General features: G+C 31.2%; 3 protein-coding genes across 4 annotated transcripts in view; 2 read left to right on the top strand and 1 right to left on the bottom strand.

Annotated features, from left to right (window-relative positions):
- LOC130814806 (oxysterol-binding protein-related protein 4B-like) overlaps positions 1 to 21,470 on the top strand; it is a 988,965-nt gene that overhangs the window by 810,532 nt on the left and 156,963 nt on the right. The gene's annotated exons all lie outside the window — the stretch shown is intronic.
- Positions 4,519 to 10,307, top strand: LOC130814812 (branched-chain-amino-acid aminotransferase 2, chloroplastic-like). Its single transcript, XM_057681030.1, has 9 exons — positions 4,519 to 4,621; positions 5,375 to 5,558; positions 6,276 to 6,452; positions 6,537 to 6,668; positions 7,338 to 7,436; positions 7,512 to 7,628; positions 8,480 to 8,578; positions 8,772 to 8,884; positions 9,893 to 10,307. The coding sequence occupies exons 1-9, from the start codon at positions 4,590 to 4,592 to the stop codon at positions 10,011 to 10,013; spliced, it is 1,074 nt and encodes a 357-aa protein (XP_057537013.1). The 5' UTR covers positions 4,519 to 4,589; the 3' UTR covers positions 10,014 to 10,307.
- On the bottom strand, positions 15,329 to 20,620 carry LOC130814818 (acid phosphatase 1-like). The gene is made up of 3 exons (XM_057681039.1): positions 20,057 to 20,620; positions 15,782 to 15,991; positions 15,329 to 15,678 (listed from the first exon to the last, which is right to left on the bottom strand). Exons 1-3 carry the CDS (start codon positions 20,452 to 20,454, stop codon positions 15,501 to 15,503), a joined length of 786 nt encoding a protein of 261 aa, XP_057537022.1. The 5' UTR covers positions 20,455 to 20,620; the 3' UTR covers positions 15,329 to 15,500.

Genomic DNA, 21,470 nt, shown 5'->3' with positions numbered 1-21,470 from the left:
TACTGAGAACAAAACTCTGGTAGTATCAATCTTTGCAACAGGGGAAAATGTTTCCAAATAATCAATTTTGTAGGTCTGAGTATAAACTTTCGCCACCAGTCGAGCCTTATACCTTTCAATGGTGCCGTCAGACTTGTATTTGACTGTGAACAACCACTTGCATCCTACTACCGTCTTTTCTTTATTTGAAGAACACATTTATCCCATGTTTGATTAAGGGTTTTGTATTATTGTAATTTTGTTTCTTACATCATACATTCTGTGCATATATACTACAAACAAAAGAAAGAATATCCCTGTTATTAAGGGATTTGATTACACTACAATATTGTATTTCCTAAATTATCCGAGAATATTTTGTTTCCTTTTCTAACAATTATTTAATAGAGTTATTGTTTTGAGAGCTTGTTCTCAAGTGTGTGAGGTTTATCATTGATGTATTGTTAAATATACGGATATTTCATGATATACCACTGAGTTTCTCCAAAATTCACCATATACCACATACAATTTTTTAATTCACCATATACTATTGAGTTTTCGTACGTTAGCATAGAATACCATCAATGACAACTACCGTCAGTGTGCCGTTTGTGGTAAATTATTAATTCACCATGCACCATTACTTTTTTTTTGCTTCAAATACCATTTTTTAAAATATAGCCGTTGGAAGAGTGTAACGGCTAGTTTGTGCATACATTGGAATTGTGATAAACAAAAGAAGTGTCATACAAACCAAGTAGTTAACATTTTGTTAAAAAGCAACTTGACACTAAACACTGTTCACCAAAAAATGACACTAAACAATTCTAAGTAGCAGCATTTCTCTTCTTCCCCCTTGCGTTGCCTTGCTGTGAAGAGGAAGCTGCATGTTCTGCCTTCTTTGCTGATGCCTTTTTGGCCTTGCATATCACTGCATTGTGGCCTAGTTCTTTGTATAGGTTACATTTGTTATTCTTGTGCCTCTTTCTTTTTTTGCTTCATGAGCAGCTCTTCTCCTTTGCTTAGGTGGTCTGCCAGCATTTCTTTTCCCTTGGGGTGGTGCAATTTTCTTGCACATCAAGTGAAGGCCAGTGAGTTGGATCAGCCATGGGGTGGATATGGTCTCCATAAGTGAGTTTGTATGCAGCCCCCTTGTAGAAAGGTGAGACAAAGTCCCCAGAATCAAGTCTCTGGTTGTAAATGACCCTAATACCATGCTTGCATGGGATCCCTAATCCTTGCCATTTTCCACACCCACAAGTCATATTTTCAAGGGTGACAGGGAACTTGACATGGTCATCCCTCACCTCAAACTCTCCACCACCAGCTGCAGTGACATGACAGAACCTAGACTCATCAGTCCTAGTCTATAGCACCCCCTTTGCATGCTCTGTCAGCTCATTAGGTTCCATGTCCACTATATACAGTAATCTTTAAATACATCTAGAAACTGTGTTTTGGTTTCAAAAATCAACCACTCCTCAAGAACAATGGATCTAAATGGTAAGTGAGACCAGATTTTACCATTTTTGTACATTTTGTCTAACACATGAGACCCATCTAAGTAATCCTCAAAGGTCTTCTCATGTATATTATCACGAACATCTTCTTCTCTCATAATGTACTCATCCTCAATGTCCAACTCCATATCAGAATCAACCTCAACATCAGAAGCTTCATAATCACCATCTTCACTATCATCAAAAGGCCAACCATTAGCTCCACATCAATTTCTTCAACCACCAATTTTTTTTTGCTCCTAGTGTTGATTTGCCTCCCTGCTGCAGTTTTCTTGCCAACGTCAAGTTCAAACTTAACAGCAGTGCTTTTAGGCACCCTCTACTCTTTGGGTTACACTCTTCCAATAGCTATATTTTTTAAAAAAATGGTATTTGACGCAAAAAAAAAAATAAAAGTAATGGTATATGTTGAATTAATAATTTACCACAAACGGCACACGGGCGGCAGTTGTCATTAATGGTATTCTGTGCTAACGTACGAAAACTGAATGGTATATGGTGAATTAAAAAATTTTATGTGGTATATGGTGAATTTTGGAGAAACTCAGTGGTATATCATGAAATTTCCGTTAAATATATTAATGAAAGTAAACCATTATTGAGTGGGAGGTATCTAAGATACCTCATAGCATTTGTGTTTGTTGTCTCTTTGTTCATACTCTATTTTTCACTTATCTTCTATACATTAAATTACAATTGTGAGTCCAAAGCTATCCTCTTTTATTTTGTATGAGAATTAATTATTGTAAAAGTTAACATTAACGAATTATAGTCAATAAACATTAGAAAGTTTAAATCATCTTATGTAATTCCATAATTTAATGGGTATTAACTAAAATTACATGTTATAGGCTTTTGTATGGCCTTTGATTCACCTTAATTACGTTTGATCATAAGCCTTTATTCGACGATTCTTCTTCTATAATTTCTTTCTCTCTCATCTTCCAAACATCTTCAAACTACCTTTCTACTTTTCTTCGTCAAATTAAGAGTAAATATATATATTTAAACGAGAAATAAAAGTCAAATTATACAAATGAAGTTAATTTGAACGGAAAATAAAATTAAAAAATTATAATAGTATGAGAAAGTATTTACCCATCTCACTAGGGTAAATATTTACCCAAATCGAAAGGAATAATTATTTAATTTCATTTTCTCTATTACTTTGTAACTATTTCCTAGACTTTAATAATAATGATATTTTTTATTTTTTTATTTTTTCAACCTTATTTTTCTAGTTTGACATTTAATTTTTTCATAAATATTACTCTCAAATCTCAATACAACTACGATATTAGTGAGCAATAATTGTTAACACTCTTGGTCTACACGTACATGGAGATTATATTCGAGATCTCCTATTCATTTGCACATGTTAAGCACAAAGTTAATTATGATACTTGTGGACTAATTAAGATTATTCATTAAGCCTAGAAATATTCTTGAAAGAAATAATACCATGATACATGTGGATTGGTTACAAATATATATTATTCTTCGAAATACACTATTGTATATTAAGCACGCGAAAAGCTAAGAAACGCTTTTGAAATGTGAACAAAATATTTTAGAAAACAAAATAAAATATGGATTTATATTTTGACTTGTGATCATTTATAAATTTTAAATTTTATACTATGTTAACTAAAAGTAAATAAATGCTTAAAATTGATTTAAAACATGTATTTTACTTCACTACTAAAATTAACTTATACTTCATATCCTTATTAACCAACGCTTCAAAAGTGTTCCTCTCGGGAAGATGCCAAGATCAAAAAAATGAGACTCATCATCTTTCGATATTTCAAAAAATAATTATTAAATTTATTTTATAAAGTTTAAAAATTTACGCAAACTTATACGTAGATCTATTTTTTTTTTTCAATGTTGTCAATCAATATTGTTAAGTTGTTAATACACGATTTTTATTTGTAATTTATACTGACTAGTTTGATTATAGATAATAAAAATAGATAGTTAGTCTAGTTTTAGTGAAAAAATATTCTTACAATTTTAATGGTCAATACTTATCAAATAATAATATTTTCTTCACATATTTTAATCAAATGCGTTAGCTATTAAAAATGTGGTATCCAATGCTGATGAAATTTTATAAAAACGCAACGTATTTAAAAATCAAAGCATTATGAACATATAAAATAGACCATAAATGTATAAACCATAGAAAAAAAAATCTGCCAACCTGAAAATATTTTATCACGATCATCTGTGATATTTTCTTGTTCTAAAATATTATCATTGATGTCTCTCATTTAAAAATATATTAATCAATAATTTTGTATACAAAATTCTTAAAGAAGCTATGCATTCGTAGCATCCTTTCTATTCTTCGAAGTAATCTCATTTCGTTTTGGTTACTATTTAATTATTACTTTAAATTTTTTATATATTCTTTATCTATAAGCCAAAATATATTGAGATAGTTCTTGTTTTATTTATCTCAATTATTAATATAAATTTTAAAAAAATTCTTAATTATATATATTTAGACATATTAGTTCTTTGTTTTCTTTTTGTGTCCTTAACCTCTTGTTTTTATCGTTTCCTTTCTATTAGTTCTTTGTTTTATTTTTATAGTGGTTCTACTTTTATTTTTATAGGCCTTTAAGTAATCTTTCGTGTGTAATTACGTCTCTTTATCTTCTTCGAGTTGGGGGACTCCTTTGGCCACGCTCTCCTTTATTGGTATGAGTTGCCGTCGTCTTTCCCTCACCAGATCCTGTCCTTAATTTTCTATGAGCGGAATATACCGGGTGGGATGATGATGATGATATATTTAGACATATTAAGCATTAAAATATTTTCTTAACAAATGTCAGTAAATATGACAACTAAATTTTTTTTTTTTTTTGGATCTGATTAAAAAGTGTAGTTGAGAATTAGTCAAATAGGCGTTTCATGCGGAAAAAAAAAACAGAAAAATGAGAGGCCAATGTAGAGAGATCGTATATATAAAGGATAAAAACTGGCCAAACTACACTAAGTTTTCGAAATTGGTTCCTTCATACAGATTATATAGAAATAGATTGGAGAAAATAGCTGTGGTAATAGTATATCTTAACTATGGCGCCCACATCATCATCATTCTCTTCCAGGTTTAAGTTATTTTCTTTTGTTATTGATCATAAATTTATCTAACTTATGCATTCCCGTTTGTTGATTTTCTTAATCAAAAAAATATTTTTTAAATATTTATTTTAATTCATTTTATTCGTTTGATCTAGTTATTCTTCTTTATCATCATACCTTGCCTTCGACCGGATTTATTGGGAATGATGATGAATGACCGTCATATGCTATGATCGTCATATTCTATGTATACCGTTCATAAGAACTAGGATTAGTTTTTTTTTTAATTAAACGATTAAGGATTCAATCTAACTAAATGTGCTAAAATAGGTTTATAATTTACATTGGTTTTTGTCGGCCTAATATTTTGTAGAGTTAGTAAATACATATATATATGAAATTTAGGTTTATGTCACTTATAATTGGTAAATTATTATTGAATTGGGTTTTATATATTATTTATAGTTTAAATCTATGTTATATATCATTCAATTTTGGGAATCAATTTTTTTATAGAAACCATTTGCATGTCATTTTTATGCTATATCATATAATTTCATGTATAGCTTATTTTGAAAATTTGAAATTGGATTAGTCATTTTGTTTATGATATGTAAAGTTTATTATTAATGAAATTTGGAGGGAGAAATTGAGTATTTCTTAATTTTGTTTTTGTATGATTCTTAATTCGAAATTAAGTTTAGAAGATATTTTTAATTGTACAAGGATGCAACCTAATAAAAATTTATTTGTTTGATTTGTGGGGTTTGAATTAAAAGCCATACAAATGGTGAGCATGGTTATGCAGAAATTGATTGGGACTCTTTAGGATTTGGCCTAACACCCACTGATTACATGTACATGCTGAAATGTTCTAAAAATGAGGAGTTTACAAATGGCAAACTTATTCCTTATGGAAATATTGAGCTCTCTCCTGCGGCTGCTGTCTTGAACTATGGCCAGGTATGTTTCAGTCAATTATAGATTTTTCATTGGGCCTTAGGGGCTCAACCCCTCGTATATCCTGGCCACGTTGCTTTTTTTTTTTTTTTTTTTTTTTTTTTAATTTAAAAACTGTTAAAGTAAAAAATTATTTATTCAATAATAAGACCCATTTATTTTAAAAGTTAACAAGTAGTTGAGAGTTCAAATCTTAGTCATGTTTTTCTTATTTGGACAACAATAACGTGAGCCTCCTATTACTTAAGGCCAAAGATCCACCATTCATTTTATCTCAAACATTTAAATAAGAATCGAGACTAATAGTCTATAAACAAGTCTAAGATTTGTGTCCATCACTAATTGGAAGTATTGTCTATAGACAGAGCCGACTTAATAAAGGGCAAGAGGTGCCTGTACTTCGGGCAATTAGAAAAATGATGCTTTAATATTTAAGAGTTTAGGAAGTTTAGGGTTATAACAGTATATTTTGGTAATTAGGGACCATAAATAATATTTCACCCTGGGCCTCCCAAATTTCAAGGTTGGCCTTGCCTATAGACAAGTGAAAGATTCAAATGCATGTCTAATACTTTGCCTATAAAATCCTGCATTTCGAATATTTGAGCTCGTTGAGAATCAAATCCAAGACTATTTTTAAAAGTGGTATTTGCTTATCAAGTAAGACAAAACCCAGTCCCTAGTTGGTCTAAGTATTATTAATGAAATGTATTATTGAAGGGTATTTTTGAGGGACTGAAGGCAACGAGGAGAAAAGACGGGAAGATGGTTTTATTCAGACCAAATGAAAACGCATTACGAATGATAAAAGGTGCTGAAAGGATGTGCATGCCTTCTCCCACTGTTGAACACTTCATTGATGCAGCAAAACAGACTGCTCGTGCTAATAAACGTTGGGTATGACATGCATATTTATTTTTGATTCTAAACCAAATGATTTGTTATACAATATTAATTATTTCATACTTTTTTATACAACAGATTCCTCCTCCTGGGAAAGGCTCATTGTACCTTAGACCTCTACTTATAGGAACCGGACCTATTTTGGGACTGGCTCCGGCTCCTGAGTATACATTTCTTATTTACGCTTCTCCTGTTCGTGCTTATTTTAAGGTCTTTTCTACCCTTTTTCCTAATTACTTGTTTGTATCCCATCAAAACTGATTTGTATAGACAGAACCCAAGAGGAAAGTCATGAATGAACTTGATCAACATTATTTTAGTCTCACCATAACATAATTTATTTTTAGTGGAATATATTTAGAAACATTCAATTTAAACGTCACTACTTTAAATTTCTAATAGTATATAACTATATATAGTGAATTTAAAGACATTTATTAGAGCCTTTAATAGCATAATAAAAACTCATACTAAAGTTTTTCTCAACATAGGATCTAATAATATTTCTTTTAGATGCTACTATAGACTATATTAACAATTACATATGTCATTAAAGGCCAAATAAGCTGTCACTAAATCACTTTATATTCGAGCTTAAGATTAAAACCAACAATTATTACACTAAAAATATAAGTTATTGATATTTTTTAATTTCATTAATTTCTACATCACTAAAAGTTAATTTTATTATAGTGCATGTAATAATCTTAAAAGGCATTAAAATACTTAGTGTTATGAACCAACAATTACATTGTTATTATTAGATAGATGTACAATAAAATACTGTAAATCAACTATATACATCAAAAGGGAATCTATCGAGTAATGTGTTCCTAGGTAATAACAAGGAGATGATGCTCTATTTTTCTCCAATTGCAGGAAGGGGGCACAGCTTTGAACTTGGTTGTTGAAAATGAATTCGATCGTGCTTCTCGTGGTGGTGTTGGTGGAGTAAAATCAATTACCAACTACGCACCTGTAAGAATTGTTTTTTCTTCCAAAACAGTAATTCAATTTACGAATTATCAATTAATATTATCAATTAAATATCAGGTCTTGAATGCTATGACAAGGGCAAAGAAGAAGGGATTTTCAGATGTCATTTATCTTGATTCTATTACTGGAAAATATATAGAGGAGGTCTCTACTTGTAATATTTTTATGGTTAAGGTAATACTTCTAATTAATGCGTTTAAATACATCTCTATCAAAACTCTTATAACAACGATATAATTAATAGTAGTACCACTTACCGATATAATACTTTTAGTTTCAGTTATAGTAGTATATTTAATAATAATTACCGTCCCTTTGGTAATGGGTGTTAAATGGTGGAAATGATAATTAAAAATTAATGTAATTTTTATAGGAATATCACTTGGCAATCTAATGGTTATATTTATTCTCTTTCAACAATCTCATTTTTTTTTCAAAAAATTCATTCAAATGAATTATCATTTGAATATGTGATATTAGACGGTAAATGAAAATCGTGAATAAAAAAGCTTGCTTAATCAAACTTTCATTACCATAGGAATGACATGATATATATCATGAAAATTTACACCACAAATTATTTCTATTATCACTAATTAATACCGATATAACACTTTTAGTTTCAGTTATAGTAGTATATTTAATAATAATTACCGTCCGTTTGGTAATGGGTGTTAAATGGTGGGAATGATAATTGAAAATTAATGTAATTTTTGTAGCAATATTACTTGGCAATTTAATGGTTATACTTGTTCTCCTCCAACAATCTCATTTTTTTCTTTACAAAATTCATTCAAATGAATTACGATTTGAACATGTAATATTAGACGGTAAATGAAAATCGTGAATAAAAAAGCTTGCTTAATCAAACTTTCATTACCATAGGAATGACATGATATATATCATGAAAATTTACACCACAAATTATTTCTATTATCACTAATTAATACCGTTAACCAAGCGAAGATAAAACTTCAAATTATAATTAAATGGTCACCATATTAAGGTTTTTTCCATGTTTACAGGATAAAATAATTTCAACTCCGCCAACAAAAGGCACAATTCTTCCAGGGGTGACAAGAAAAAGTATAATTGAAATTGCTAGAGAATATTATGGTTTTAAGGTACAACTACACCATTGGTCTACATTTATTTAGGTATAATTGAAAAAGCAAACTGAGTCAATATATATATATATATATATATATATATATATATATATATATATATATATATATATATATATATATATATATATATATATATATATATATATATATATATATATATATATATATATATATATCACTGCTTCAGGTTGAAGAACGTCAAATTGAAATAGAAGAATTGATGAAAGCAGACGAAGCTTTCTGCACCGGAACTGCTGTTGCGGTCGTTCCTATTGGTAGCATTACATATCAAGACACAAGGTTCATACTAATTTAATTTTTGTTATATTATAGTTTTACCACATTACTACGATAAAGATTTTTAAATGTTAAAGTTTCAAGTAAGTCATTACTCACTAGGTTAATTCTAGAGATGGCAAAATGGCCGCTCTTCTCCCATATCTATATCCACTTAAAATTTTAAGGGAAATATTATGAGATTTTGGGTTTTCCACATGGTAACCAAAACTTTAAAAAATTCATGCGGTAACCCTGAACTCTATCAAATTGTTCCACCGTGACCTTTTTGTACATAAAACATTAGCAAACGTTAATTTCGAAGCTTTAAGGTTGTTATAAACCTATTTATGCGACTCACCATTTCAAATGCCATTAGTTTTAACCTGTTCCCCTAAAACATAAATTCTAACTCTACCATCACTTTGAATGCATACACATTACACAAACCCTAGCTCTACTTTTAATTTAAATCTCCACTACATACCTAACATTTATAGCAGATAAAATTTTCAATACTTACGTCTGCCTACTTATGTATGTATTCAAAATCATCCCTACTCATTATGATCAATTGGGTGTACCCATCATGGTATACCCTCGTTATACCCGCCTCACATTTACTCCAAGTCCACATCATATACTCCATTAATCTTCACAAATTTAATTGTACATCTAATTTTTTTTTAATCACACAACGTAATAAAATAAAATTAATATCTTTTAATTTTTTTTCAAGACTTTTTAATAATAATATACAAAATTTATATAAAGTAGTACATTGTAAATATAAGATGGGTGGATATTGGGCGAGGTGGGTGGATATGGGCCAGTAAGACCTCATACAAGCCATTTATCCACCATCCATGGCATATGTGACTTTTCATATCCATATCCATCTAATACCCACTAAAGTCATACTTATATTCGTCCCAACTGGGACAAATACAGTGCGAAATCCGTATAATTTTATCTGTCAACCATCCCTAGCTTAATTTCTTCTAATGCAAAGAATTACTTGTAAACATGCAGGGTAGAATATCAGACAACCGACAACAATGACTCAGTTTGTAAGAAGCTATGTTCAACATATGCTGCTATCCAAAATGGAGAGATTGAAGATAAGAAGGGTTGGATAGTAGAAATTAACTAAGCTCATATAAACCCATCTTAATCGGTGAAGGCATCGATTCATCACCATAATGTAATGTTAAGTACCCAATATGATTGATTATGCTATGCTACTTTATTTAATTTGTGTTCTTTTTTTTATTCTAATATTTGTGCTTGAGTTTGAGAAAGGATTTTAGAGAAATAGAACTGAGTTGTGGGCTTGTGGCTTTTGTCAAGAAGATTAATTTAGTTTATCTTCTTGACTTATACGCAATACTCCATTCTCCGACGAATTAAAGATATTTTTTTGTTTAAGATTATATTGAATGACAAAAACTTATATGCAATGGTTGAAAAAGTGCAATTACTCATAAATGGGCCAAATAGAATACATTTATACCTAATTTAAGACTTAAAAGATCAATATGATGACCTAAAAGGTCAGATTTAAGACTTAAAAGACCAATTTCAAAACTTACGTTAATTTTGTTTTAATGTTTAAATTTGCTATTATTTTTTTTTTTAAAAAATGTCAATTTTAAGGCATAAAAGACATAATTCTAGGTTTAAAGAACAATTTCAACGTTAATTATCTTGGATTTGGCCTTTAAGTGTCAAGTTTGGATTGAAAAAAATTATATGTAAAAAAAGAAAAATTGTGTATGACACGGTTTAACCGTGAGACGTGCCTTATAAATAGTCCATGTAATACATACTATCAAAAGATAAGCCTTTTATAGACTCTTTAATTGAAGTCGTCTCACCGAGAGACAGTCTCTCACAAGAGTAGCACAAAAAAAATTTTAAAAATTATAAATTACTGGTTGGTCCTTTGTTGACGTTAATGCTTGAAATTGAAAATTCAAGTATTAAACTTGGCATTTTACGTCTTAGATTTAAGGTTTGGTTTTGGGTGATTTAAAAAACTTATTGGGCTGGCTATGCATTTGTTTGCATGGATAGAATGGTCTCACATGAGATTTATTGATATTGAATTATAGTAAAATAACTTGTGAATTTATTTGGTTTTATCGGAATCCTATAATTACTAAAAGAGTTAGATTGTATACATTTAATCCTTATAATTGTGAATCGGTAGAACAAAAGACCTTAATAACCCGTAACCCATTTGATTTGCTCATTGATAAACATAAGAGTATATTATCGAAAAAAGAATCATATGGATGGTGTGCATTAACCCACCTTGCTTAGCTTAATCAAAGGATCAAATAAATAAGAGGTGTATTACATCTAGTAGTAATTGTATTTTCACTTTTGGCTTTTGCAGGTAATAGCAAAAAAAATTTAAATGGTAGCAATATAGTTAGGATTATCTATCCAACGTTAATTTTTCTTTCATATTGGCTCAAGTAACCTAACAATCCTTTTTTACTTTCATCTTTCCCTCACTTCATTTGAGAAGCTGCTACATGTTTGAAAGAATAAGATTAGTTGTTATAGGAACAAAGTAGATAAAAAAAATAAAAATAAATAAAAATAAATAAAATAGTTATAACATATTTATGTTTTTTGACGAAAAGGTTCCGAGAGCCGTCAAAATCTCCATTTCTTTGTATTGTCTATTGTAACTTAGAGGAATCGTATATAGGGATGGTCATGGGTCCAGGACCCTGTTAGACCTGCCCCGGACCCGCCTCTTTTTAAGGGTCTGGGTCTTAATTTTTTAGACCCATCGGATCCGGGTCCGTGTCTGGATCTAAAAAATTTTGACGGGTTTGGGTCGGGTCCGGGTTCTAAGGTAAAGACCCGGATCCGGATCCGGACCCGGACCCTAAACTTTTATATTTTATATTTTATATTAGAGAAGCAGGTGCTTTTGTCAAGATTATTATTAATATTATTATTATTATTTTGGTTATTCCCAAGATAAATAGCAGTCCCAGGAGGCACAACAGCAGATTGTACTTGAGCAGCCAAAGCTTTCTTCCTAAATCCTAATAACTTGGTAAATATCTACGAGAATCCTTTGAAAAGCGTTATCAACATTAGTAGAATCAAAAGCAGAAGTTTCTAGAAAAATAAGTCCTTATTTAGTCTTTTATATTTGATTTTTAATTATGTATTTAGACAAGTGATTTTACGTTCTAGTAATTATTTTGTATTTGAATTTCATGGACTCGAACAAGTGTTTGTAATACGATAATAAGTTGCTTACAAAAATACAAAAAGACTCGAAAAAAGTTCAATTTTGACAAATCAAAGAGGCTTTGTATAAGACCCATTAAGGACCCTAAACCCTGTCAGATCCGTAGGGTCCGGGTCTGGGTCTGAAAATTTTGGACCCTTAGGGTCCGGATCCGAATCTAGATCCAAAAAAATAAAAGGGTCCGGGTATGGCCAGACCCGCTCCAGACCCGCCCATGACCATCCCTAATCGTATACTATGTTTTGGGCATAATAAGAAACCATTATTCTTCTCTCTATACTTCTCTCTAGTTTTCTTTCTTCTGAAATTATGAATTCTTTTTGTATGAATTGCCAATTTTCTTCTTTTTGTTATAAATCATCTTGACCTCATCATTATTTCAACATTGTTAATCTATTAATCCCAAGAAATAAAATTTATAAAGATGTCGGAAAATATATAACATGAACAAAAAACAGAATCTCAATAACCAACTAAACGCAGTACAAGAACAATCTTCATTGCTTTTACCAATACAATAACACCCATATGAGAGAAATTAGCAAACAATTTTAGTTTTATCACAATTGTTTGTATGCAATAGACATTCATTTCAATTTCCATTTTTATTTTCATCATCTTTTTCATAGTCCACTTTAGACCAATAGTCATGTGAGTCATTCGTTCACCATATTGAGCACAAATTAATCAAAAGTATACGAATTATAAAAGGTAAATCTAGCATGAGGAGGATCCAAAAAGACATCATCAATGCTTAAGTCAAACTTTTGCTACAATGTAAATTTTTAGCCTTGACTCAATGATTCTCTCTTGGTCATGGGGTCTTAACGGCCCGTTTGGTTGATTGTAATGAAGTAATGAGAATGTGTAATGGCAATAGTAATGAAGGAATGGATATGAAAATTGGTAATGAAGATTCTTTTGTTTGGTGTGCATGACTAAAAAATGGTAATGGAAGATAATATTCCATTGATTGCATTTGGTTGTTAGTAATAAAAAATGGTAATGACTCTTAGTTTCATTATTGTATATTTGTATCTAAAAGCATTATTGTATCTAAATTATTCTATCTAATGATTCTTTTTTTAATAATAATATTTTTTGGATAATTATATACATTACCTTTTTTTTCTTGATTATTTTTTTTCTTCAGCTCGAAACAACATTACCTTATTTTATTACCACAGTAATACTTCATTACCATTACAGCCTAATATCAGGTTGTTTGATGGTAATAAAAATGGTCATTTTTAATAATTTCATTACCTTATTTTATTACCATCTATTATCATTGAAGGCATCCAAACAACCAAATTTTTTATTACATAATTTTATTACCATTACCGCCCTTTAATACCATGTACCAAACGGGTAGTTAGTAGACAACAAAACATCAAAAGACAAAACTGTGTATTTATAGTAATATCTTGCCTTCGGACTAGAACTCCTTAATCTTTAGGTGTATGTTTAAATAAGTTGTTGACCTTTAAGGTGCCTATTTAGGAAAGATGTTGATCTCTCAAGGTGTTGTACAAGTATACCACATACTTTCGGTCTTCTATTCAGGTAATCAATGTTTGTATGATTGATATCCTCTCGGACTTTTGAGATATATTGAGCCTACTTTTTTTGTTGGGCCTCTTAAAAAGTCAAACCAAAGTTCTACGCTAAGTAATCATATAGAAAATTTGAAATTTTTAAGTCAAAAAATCATAAAAATGAGCCAAATAATTTAATTTTTAAACTTATTTCAAAAGTAAGCGTAAAATTCTCAAACCTAAGGTTTTGGGCTATTCGCAGTTAGTAACTGCGAACAGGTCAAAAAAGACAAAATAGTTGTTCGCAGTTAGTAACTGCGAACAACTATTTTGACCTGTTTTTGTGGAGCATGCTAACTGCGAACAGGTCAAATAGTTGTTCGCAGTTACTAACTGCGAACAACTATTTTGTCTTTTTTGACATATTCGCAGTTACTAACTGTGAACAGCTCCAAACCTCAGGTTTGGGAATTTCACTCTTACTTTTGGAATAAGTTTGAAATTTGGATTATTTAGTTCAATTTTTTGATTTTTTGACTTAAAGATTTCAAATTTTCTCATAAACATAGCAGCTGCTCTCCTAAGGGACGGTCTCTTAAAGAGATATCACTCAGGCCCAACTTAAATGTAATTTGTTTATAAATGCGTGCTTCTTAACATGTTTTAATCTATCGAAGTTTGTGTTTAAACCATTGGTATTTTAACCTATTCGAGTTAGTAATTTTACCTATTAATGTTGGTATTTGGAGTTAGTATTTTAACATGTTAAGTTGTTGTTTTAACCTGTTAAGTTGTTAACCTATTAAATTTGTTATTATAACCTATTAAAGTTAGTATTTTAATTTAGAGAAATCAGTAACCTGTTGTAATTGGTTAAAACATCAACTTTAAAATACTAACTTCAACTGGTTAAAATACCAACGTTAATATGTTAAAACACAAAATTTAATGTGTTAAAATATCAACTTTAATTGGTTAAAACACAAACTTAAGTAAGTCAACATATCAACTTAAGCGGCATAAAGCACCAACTTAAACAAATTTAAAATACCAACTTTAATATGTTAAAATACCATCTCCAAAAGGTTAAAATACCAACATAAGTAAGTTAATAACTTCACAGGTTAAAATACGAATTCGAATGGATTAAAATGTCATTTTCAATGGGCTACAATATCAACTTTAATATGTTACCTTACTTAAATAAATTAAAATCTCAACTTATGCAGCATAAAACACCAACTTAAACATGTTAAAATACCACTTCAACAGGTTAAAATACCAACATAATAAGTTAAAATAACTACTTCAATGGATTCGCAACTTAACAGGTTAAAACAACACCAAATACGTTAAAATACCAACATTAATAGGTTAAAATACCGATTTGAACTAGTTAGAATATTAATTTCAATAGGTTAAAACACCAACTTTAATAGATTAAAACAGATTAAAAAGTATATGTTTGTTATTAAGTTTAAATTTTTTTTTCCAATATTATATAGGGCTGATCCAAATAGACGCGTCTCTCAAATAAAGCATCTCTTTCAACGATCTGTGTAAAACAAACAAGCTCGTGGGGCGTAAAAAGGACACAAGTAAATGTAGCAATTACAAAACCATGTAAAACAATACAATGACAAAAGTGAATATGAAAGCCATATATACTTGAAGCATCTAAAAATGGAATTCAACACAGAAAAGTGCAAATAATAAGTCATGATCAAAGTTGAAACTTCGTTACAATGAATAACAAGTCTCAAATTATTCAGTTTTTCCAATTGTATATACAAGCTGCAGGAATGCGTGCGAAGTCAATAAATCATGCAATATAATACATAGGGTTAGGGAGTTTGAATGATCTTTGGGCGATGGCATACCCCAGCAAATCACTCCATTGATCTCCTGAGTTACCGCGAATTCTGTAACCCTCGTCTACTAACTCCAGTCTCTTCTCAGATTTGTACTCGATAGCTAATTTGTGTTTATCACCAGGCCCTCTGTTGTATCATTACACAAATCAAACAAATGAATAAATTTGCTAAAAATATCAATGTAAGATAATGAGAAGATAGAAGGTTTGACATTTAATGTGATGCATACCTTAAAAGCAATCTTTCCCAGTTATCGTAGCCAGCAGACCGTAGATTTGCTTCAGTGGCAGTCCTATAAGGTTCACTCCTACCTGTCAAGATGAATATTGTAAACCCGAGCCGCTGAAGCTCTTTGTACAAACTCAAACTTGCTGGTAAGGCGGATGCCTCAGCTTGCAGCATCCAAGCATCAAAAGCTTCTTCATCAAAGGCCTCAGATCTAAACACGAAAATAGGCAGGCGCGTCTTAGACAAAAGACTGGATGGAAATTAACAAGTTGAACGTTTACTTTAACTTTTGGAAAAATTATCATGAATAATACAACCTTTTGTTTATTTCCTTACAATAATATTTTTTTTATTAACTATGAATAATACCAACTTAGGGGTATTTCCCTAAAACATAAAGGGTGGTATAGTTTTATTAGCTTAAGGTACTTATTATGATAAAATGATGATATAACTGAATAAGCTTTCCCTATTCTAACTAAGATATAATATACCACCAAATACGCATGGAATAGTTTGAAGGGCATTGAAGCTCAAGTAATTAAACAAAATAAAGCGTTTTCTCTCTTCTCCGTATTTTTCACTTTGTGCTTCTGTATTTTTCTTCGATTAAGCTCAAATGTGGTCAGTAATCATCAAAATTATGCAAGTTCACACAACCCTTCAATTATTATCTGTTGCTATTTCCATGCAGATTCCATTACTAGGGATAATCTAAAAGTCCAAGCCATCTAATTGTCAACCACTAAACAACACCACCTCCAAGGCTGACATCTCCTGAGTCCTGATCGATGCACCTCTGTCTCTGACCATCAGCACAGCAAGGAGAAAGGAGAAAAAGACACCCCAAAATGTCAACAATGGACTTACAAAATCTACATTCACTATCTGGCTCGTGTCTTGGAACTTTGGTTTTATTCACTAAGGGGGCTTTGTTGACATTGCTATCTAGCTAAGTTTCCTTTTTCTAGAATGCACATGATAAAACAAATTTATTTAAAAGAAAAAAAGGTTGATGCAAATGTCCCTTCACCTCTCCACTCGAAAACCAAAAATTTTGTTCAGTACCTTCTGTTCAATCATGGGATTCAGTGATAGATACAAATATCAGGAAGGAAAACCCAAACTCGATTGTTAAATACACCAGAAGAAAGAAATAAGCTGAGGTGCCATGTCGTTAAGAAGTAATATTTTCTGTTATTGCTATTAGGAGAATTCGTTAGGCTGTTATGGGTAATTGATCAATAGTTTGTTATTGCTGATTACAGTTTTGCTATGTATATAAATAGGAGTGATGTAATCCTTTTTCTTGCTATGCTTGTATTAACATCACAGTGATACATTCACTATAGGGAGCTACTGGTCCACTCGAAGAGTCCAGCTTGAGTATGCTGCTCACTAGATACATAATGTGTATCAACAATTAGTAGGTCATTGGACCAACTACCAAAAACCAAAGTACCAAGAGGGCTCAGGACACGATTTCTACCTAGGTTGGCAAATCTCTTAAAGCAATCTATACGAACATACAAAAGGACAACCAACAATAACTGTAGAGTACCAAAAGCAAAGGTGAAATGATTACAATGAAACAAGAGAGCAAAGTGTAGGATATTCTCTAACACTTAAGTGTGAAAGAGTAGCTTAAATGACATATCATCAATTCCGAAACTTGAAAAGAAGCTTGTTAAATTATTTTACATATACTACATTTCCCTCATCACAACAATGTGCATCTTTAACACTAGTAAGTCAGTACGTGTGCAAGGAACACTATAAAATTTATCATAACCAGTAAACTAAATTTGTAATTCAATGTGCAAGCAAATAGCACTTGCCAACACAGATCATCACAATATTTTAACATTAAACTGGCATAACTTCAATCATAAAATCCATCCCCATCTATAAATTGCCTAGGCACCAAAATAGCACAACGATCAACTCAAGGAAGCTAAAACAACATTCAAATGGATCATCCATTCAACTTACGTTCCATGTTAGAACTTTAAACTCCCAGCCAAAATGAGCAAACTAAAAGGAGCTTCACAAGAAAGACCACACTTGATAAGAATGTGTCATCATTTCAACTATCTGAGGAGTATATTAAAGTCAAACTTAATCACAGACATTTAAAGTTCCCAACTTTCAAAAAATTTATCCAAGGAATTTTCATCAAAGTAGAGTTCACACAATAGCATTCTATCAACTAAATGCCATCTAGGCAGGGTTTGAGGGATGTACACAATCAAAAAATATTATTTGAATAGATATAACCCAAATTTCAATCTAGACATACATAATCTTTTATCCCATCATAATCAGATCAAATTTGATTATAAGTTATAACCCAATGCATATTCACCTCTTTCTTAGTATATTTTTATATATCCTAAAGTCAAGGGCGGATTCATGCTAAGTCAACAATATAAATTGACAACATTCAACTTATGTAAAAAAAATCATATATGTAAAAATCATATATGTAAATTGGTCAAGTGCTTAATTTTTGTTATTTTTATAAAGTATTATAAATAAAATCGGGTCGGGGCACCGGATACCCGATTTTATTTATAATACTTCATAACAAAAAAAATTAAGCACTTTTTGAATGCACCATTAGAGCTTTGATACTGTATCGCTTTAGAATATGGAATGTGTTTCCCAGCCTACTTTTTTCTGTTTTCCAAGTAAAACCAACACATTATAAGGTTGGTTTATAGTAGTTAGTTTAATTCTAATAAGTAGAAGTTATTTGTTTTCTCTTGTATAGTGTGCAGTAATAAGTGCTGTAGAAGTAAGTGCAAGTGTGCAACAGTAAAACGTAAAATTATCCCTGTCCCTTAGTTTGATTTAAACTTTGAGTTTACACTAAATTTAAATATATATGTAGAAGTTTTTGAATCTTAGAGTTCAGAGTTAAAGGGAGCTAGAAAATATTACTTAGTCTCAATAGTAAGGCAACAGCGACTAAGCCAACAAAACATTTTTCAAAAAATAATTTCTTTAGCATAAGGGGTCGGCGGATAGCCGAAAATATTTATTTTGTAGCCCATGACCCGACCCGATTAATACAGGTCAGGAATGTAACTCTCCGACGCTTCGGACCGCTGGTGACTACTCATCGAGACTGTAGACTGGCCCCACAGATCAATACAAGTCTTTCCAGCGCACTTAGGCTTCACTCGTGCGTGCCCGGGAGAACTTCCTAGGAGGTCACCCATCTTAAGATTGCTCCCCACTAAGCACGCTTAACTGTGGAGTTCTTAACAAATTGGCTCTCATGAAAAAAAGTTGCAGCTTGTTGACATGAGTAGTCTATTAATCCTTTTTCAAGCTAAATACGAGTTATTACAGGGAACCCAACCCACAACATATATTTTATTTGAAAATTGACCCGCCATTTAAGATGTGGGTCGGCAGGTCGACGAATTGGGTCAAGCGAGTCGGGGTTTTTTGAACACCCCTACTTATTCGCCTATTTCCAAACACATACACTGAAAATGATATTTAACGTCTTTTTTACCTATCATAACAATATATTTTCAAAAAATGTACGTTACGATTACCCTTATGAGATAACTTTTTTGGTTTACCTGCCGAAAAATAGGTAAATAAGTAATTATTTCGACTAGATTTTCGAAAAAGTTAAAGGCAATCTCGACATCTGTTTTTTTAAAACAATATCATTATGATGGTAAAAATTATGTTAAATATCTTTTCAATCTGCGTGCCAAAAAATAGACAAATAAATACTTGTTTCGACGGATTTTTGAAAGAGTTAATAAGAATAATCGCAACGTCCGTTTTTTGGAAAATATAGTTATGATAGGTATGACGTTAAAGTGCTAAAACACAATAAATGATGATTAAAAAAGTCAAAGATGATTAGAGGTGATTAACAAAAGTCAAAAGGTAATTAGTAATGATTAACGGTCATTTAAGTCAAAGGTAATTAGTAATAATTAACGGTCATTTAAGCTGGTCAACGATCACTTGGCTTGAATGGTATATACTTTAATACTTTACCGTAATTCCTAGAAAAACAATAAATTTTTTTTAATATTATCGATCGATATGATTTCATATTTTTCCGGATCCGTCCCAGCTTAAACTTCAGATCATGAAAACCCAATCAAACTCAAAGATAAACAATGTAAAGTTCTGTTCCCAACTAATAATTCCAATTTCCAAATCAATGATCGCTACAGAAATACGCATACAGTCAAATGTACAAATTTTCCCAAATAAATGAGTAAATAACTTTAAAACTCACCCATAGTTATGAGTCTCATAATAATGCAAATTGAAGAGAAGAGTTTCATCAACATCGAAAATCCAGGCATCTTTACCATCTCCAGTAATATTAACAGATTTAGCAAATTCCAAGGAGTTTTCAGCGACGATTAGAGAGTCCGAGAAATAACGATCGCCATTGATGTAGTTCTTCACAAAGTCAAAACATTGTGAAGGAATGGTAGACCAACCAATGACGTTGTTTGTTTCAACAGCAAAGCGCCAACTTTCGCAGAAGAGTGACTCATCTCCGCCGAGTTTGCGGGTGGGAGGAAGGAGGAGGTGGTTTTTTGGGAAGAGAGAGTAGGAGGTGGTTACAGAGAGGAGAGAGAAAAAGAGGAAAAGGGAGAACGTGCGGTGGTTTTGGTAGAGATGCATTCCTGGAAAATGATTGGTTGTTTAGATCTGAATTGGGGATAATCAATGTTTATAACTTAAAATGATTGGTTTTACTGAGTAATATAATGAATGTTTTCCCAAAATATTGTTATCCACCGACAATAATCCAAGTTTACGCTAAATGGAATTTCCATTCCTATTGTCCATGTAGCACTATACATAAGTTTTTTTTTTCTTTATGTTTAATATCAAATCACCATTTAAAATAGAGTTTTGCTTGTGATATGACGTTTTTCTATATATGAGTAAAATTAAAACGTCAAAAACAAAACCGTCATTTGAAATGGCGGTTTACTCTTCTACCTCCCATCCTTTCTTCAGATAACTTCAGTAAAATATCGCTTTTATTTTTCTCTATAAACAACTCTCACTCCCTCTTTCACCTTAAGGATTGTTAAATATTATGTTTTCCTCTCATATTAGAAGAATATTTGGAGGTTTTCTTAACTGTAATTAAAGACTTATATTGTACTACCTACCCAAAAGATGTTTTATGTGAAGTTGCATGTACCAATCAAAACACATAAACCTTCCAATAGAAAATGGAAGAGAACGATTAAAATGGAGCTCCCAAAAACATGTTGTTAATGGAGGATTTTTCATTAATTGATAATTGCAATTGAGCCATAATATTCAGGTAAATCTCTCTCTTCTAATGGAATATGGAACCTACAATGTAACAGGGGCGGCAGTCTCGATACGTAACATTAATGAAATTCTTTTACCAAATAATGTGGAAGTCTGAAAATGCCGATTTGCTAAAAGCTTTTAAAAACTAAAAGCTTTATGACAAACTATAAATATTACATCCGAGAAGGCAAATGAAAACACATGTCGTTTGTTTCGAAAATACATAATAATTAAAACTAAATACGTCAAGATCATCAAACATCAAGTGAATAACAAAATGCAGCTAAGTCCTCGATAGCATAAATAATTGGTAGCTGCGGCCTAGATCGGAACCTAAAACTAATTCCTGCAAAATGCTGCCATGG

This window comes from Amaranthus tricolor, chromosome 6 (assembly GCF_026212465.1).
Source record: "Amaranthus tricolor cultivar Red isolate AtriRed21 chromosome 6, ASM2621246v1, whole genome shotgun sequence".
Lineage (NCBI taxonomy): Eukaryota > Viridiplantae > Streptophyta > Magnoliopsida > Caryophyllales > Amaranthaceae > Amaranthus > Amaranthus tricolor.
This window is presented reverse-complemented; position numbering and strand designations above follow the sequence as displayed.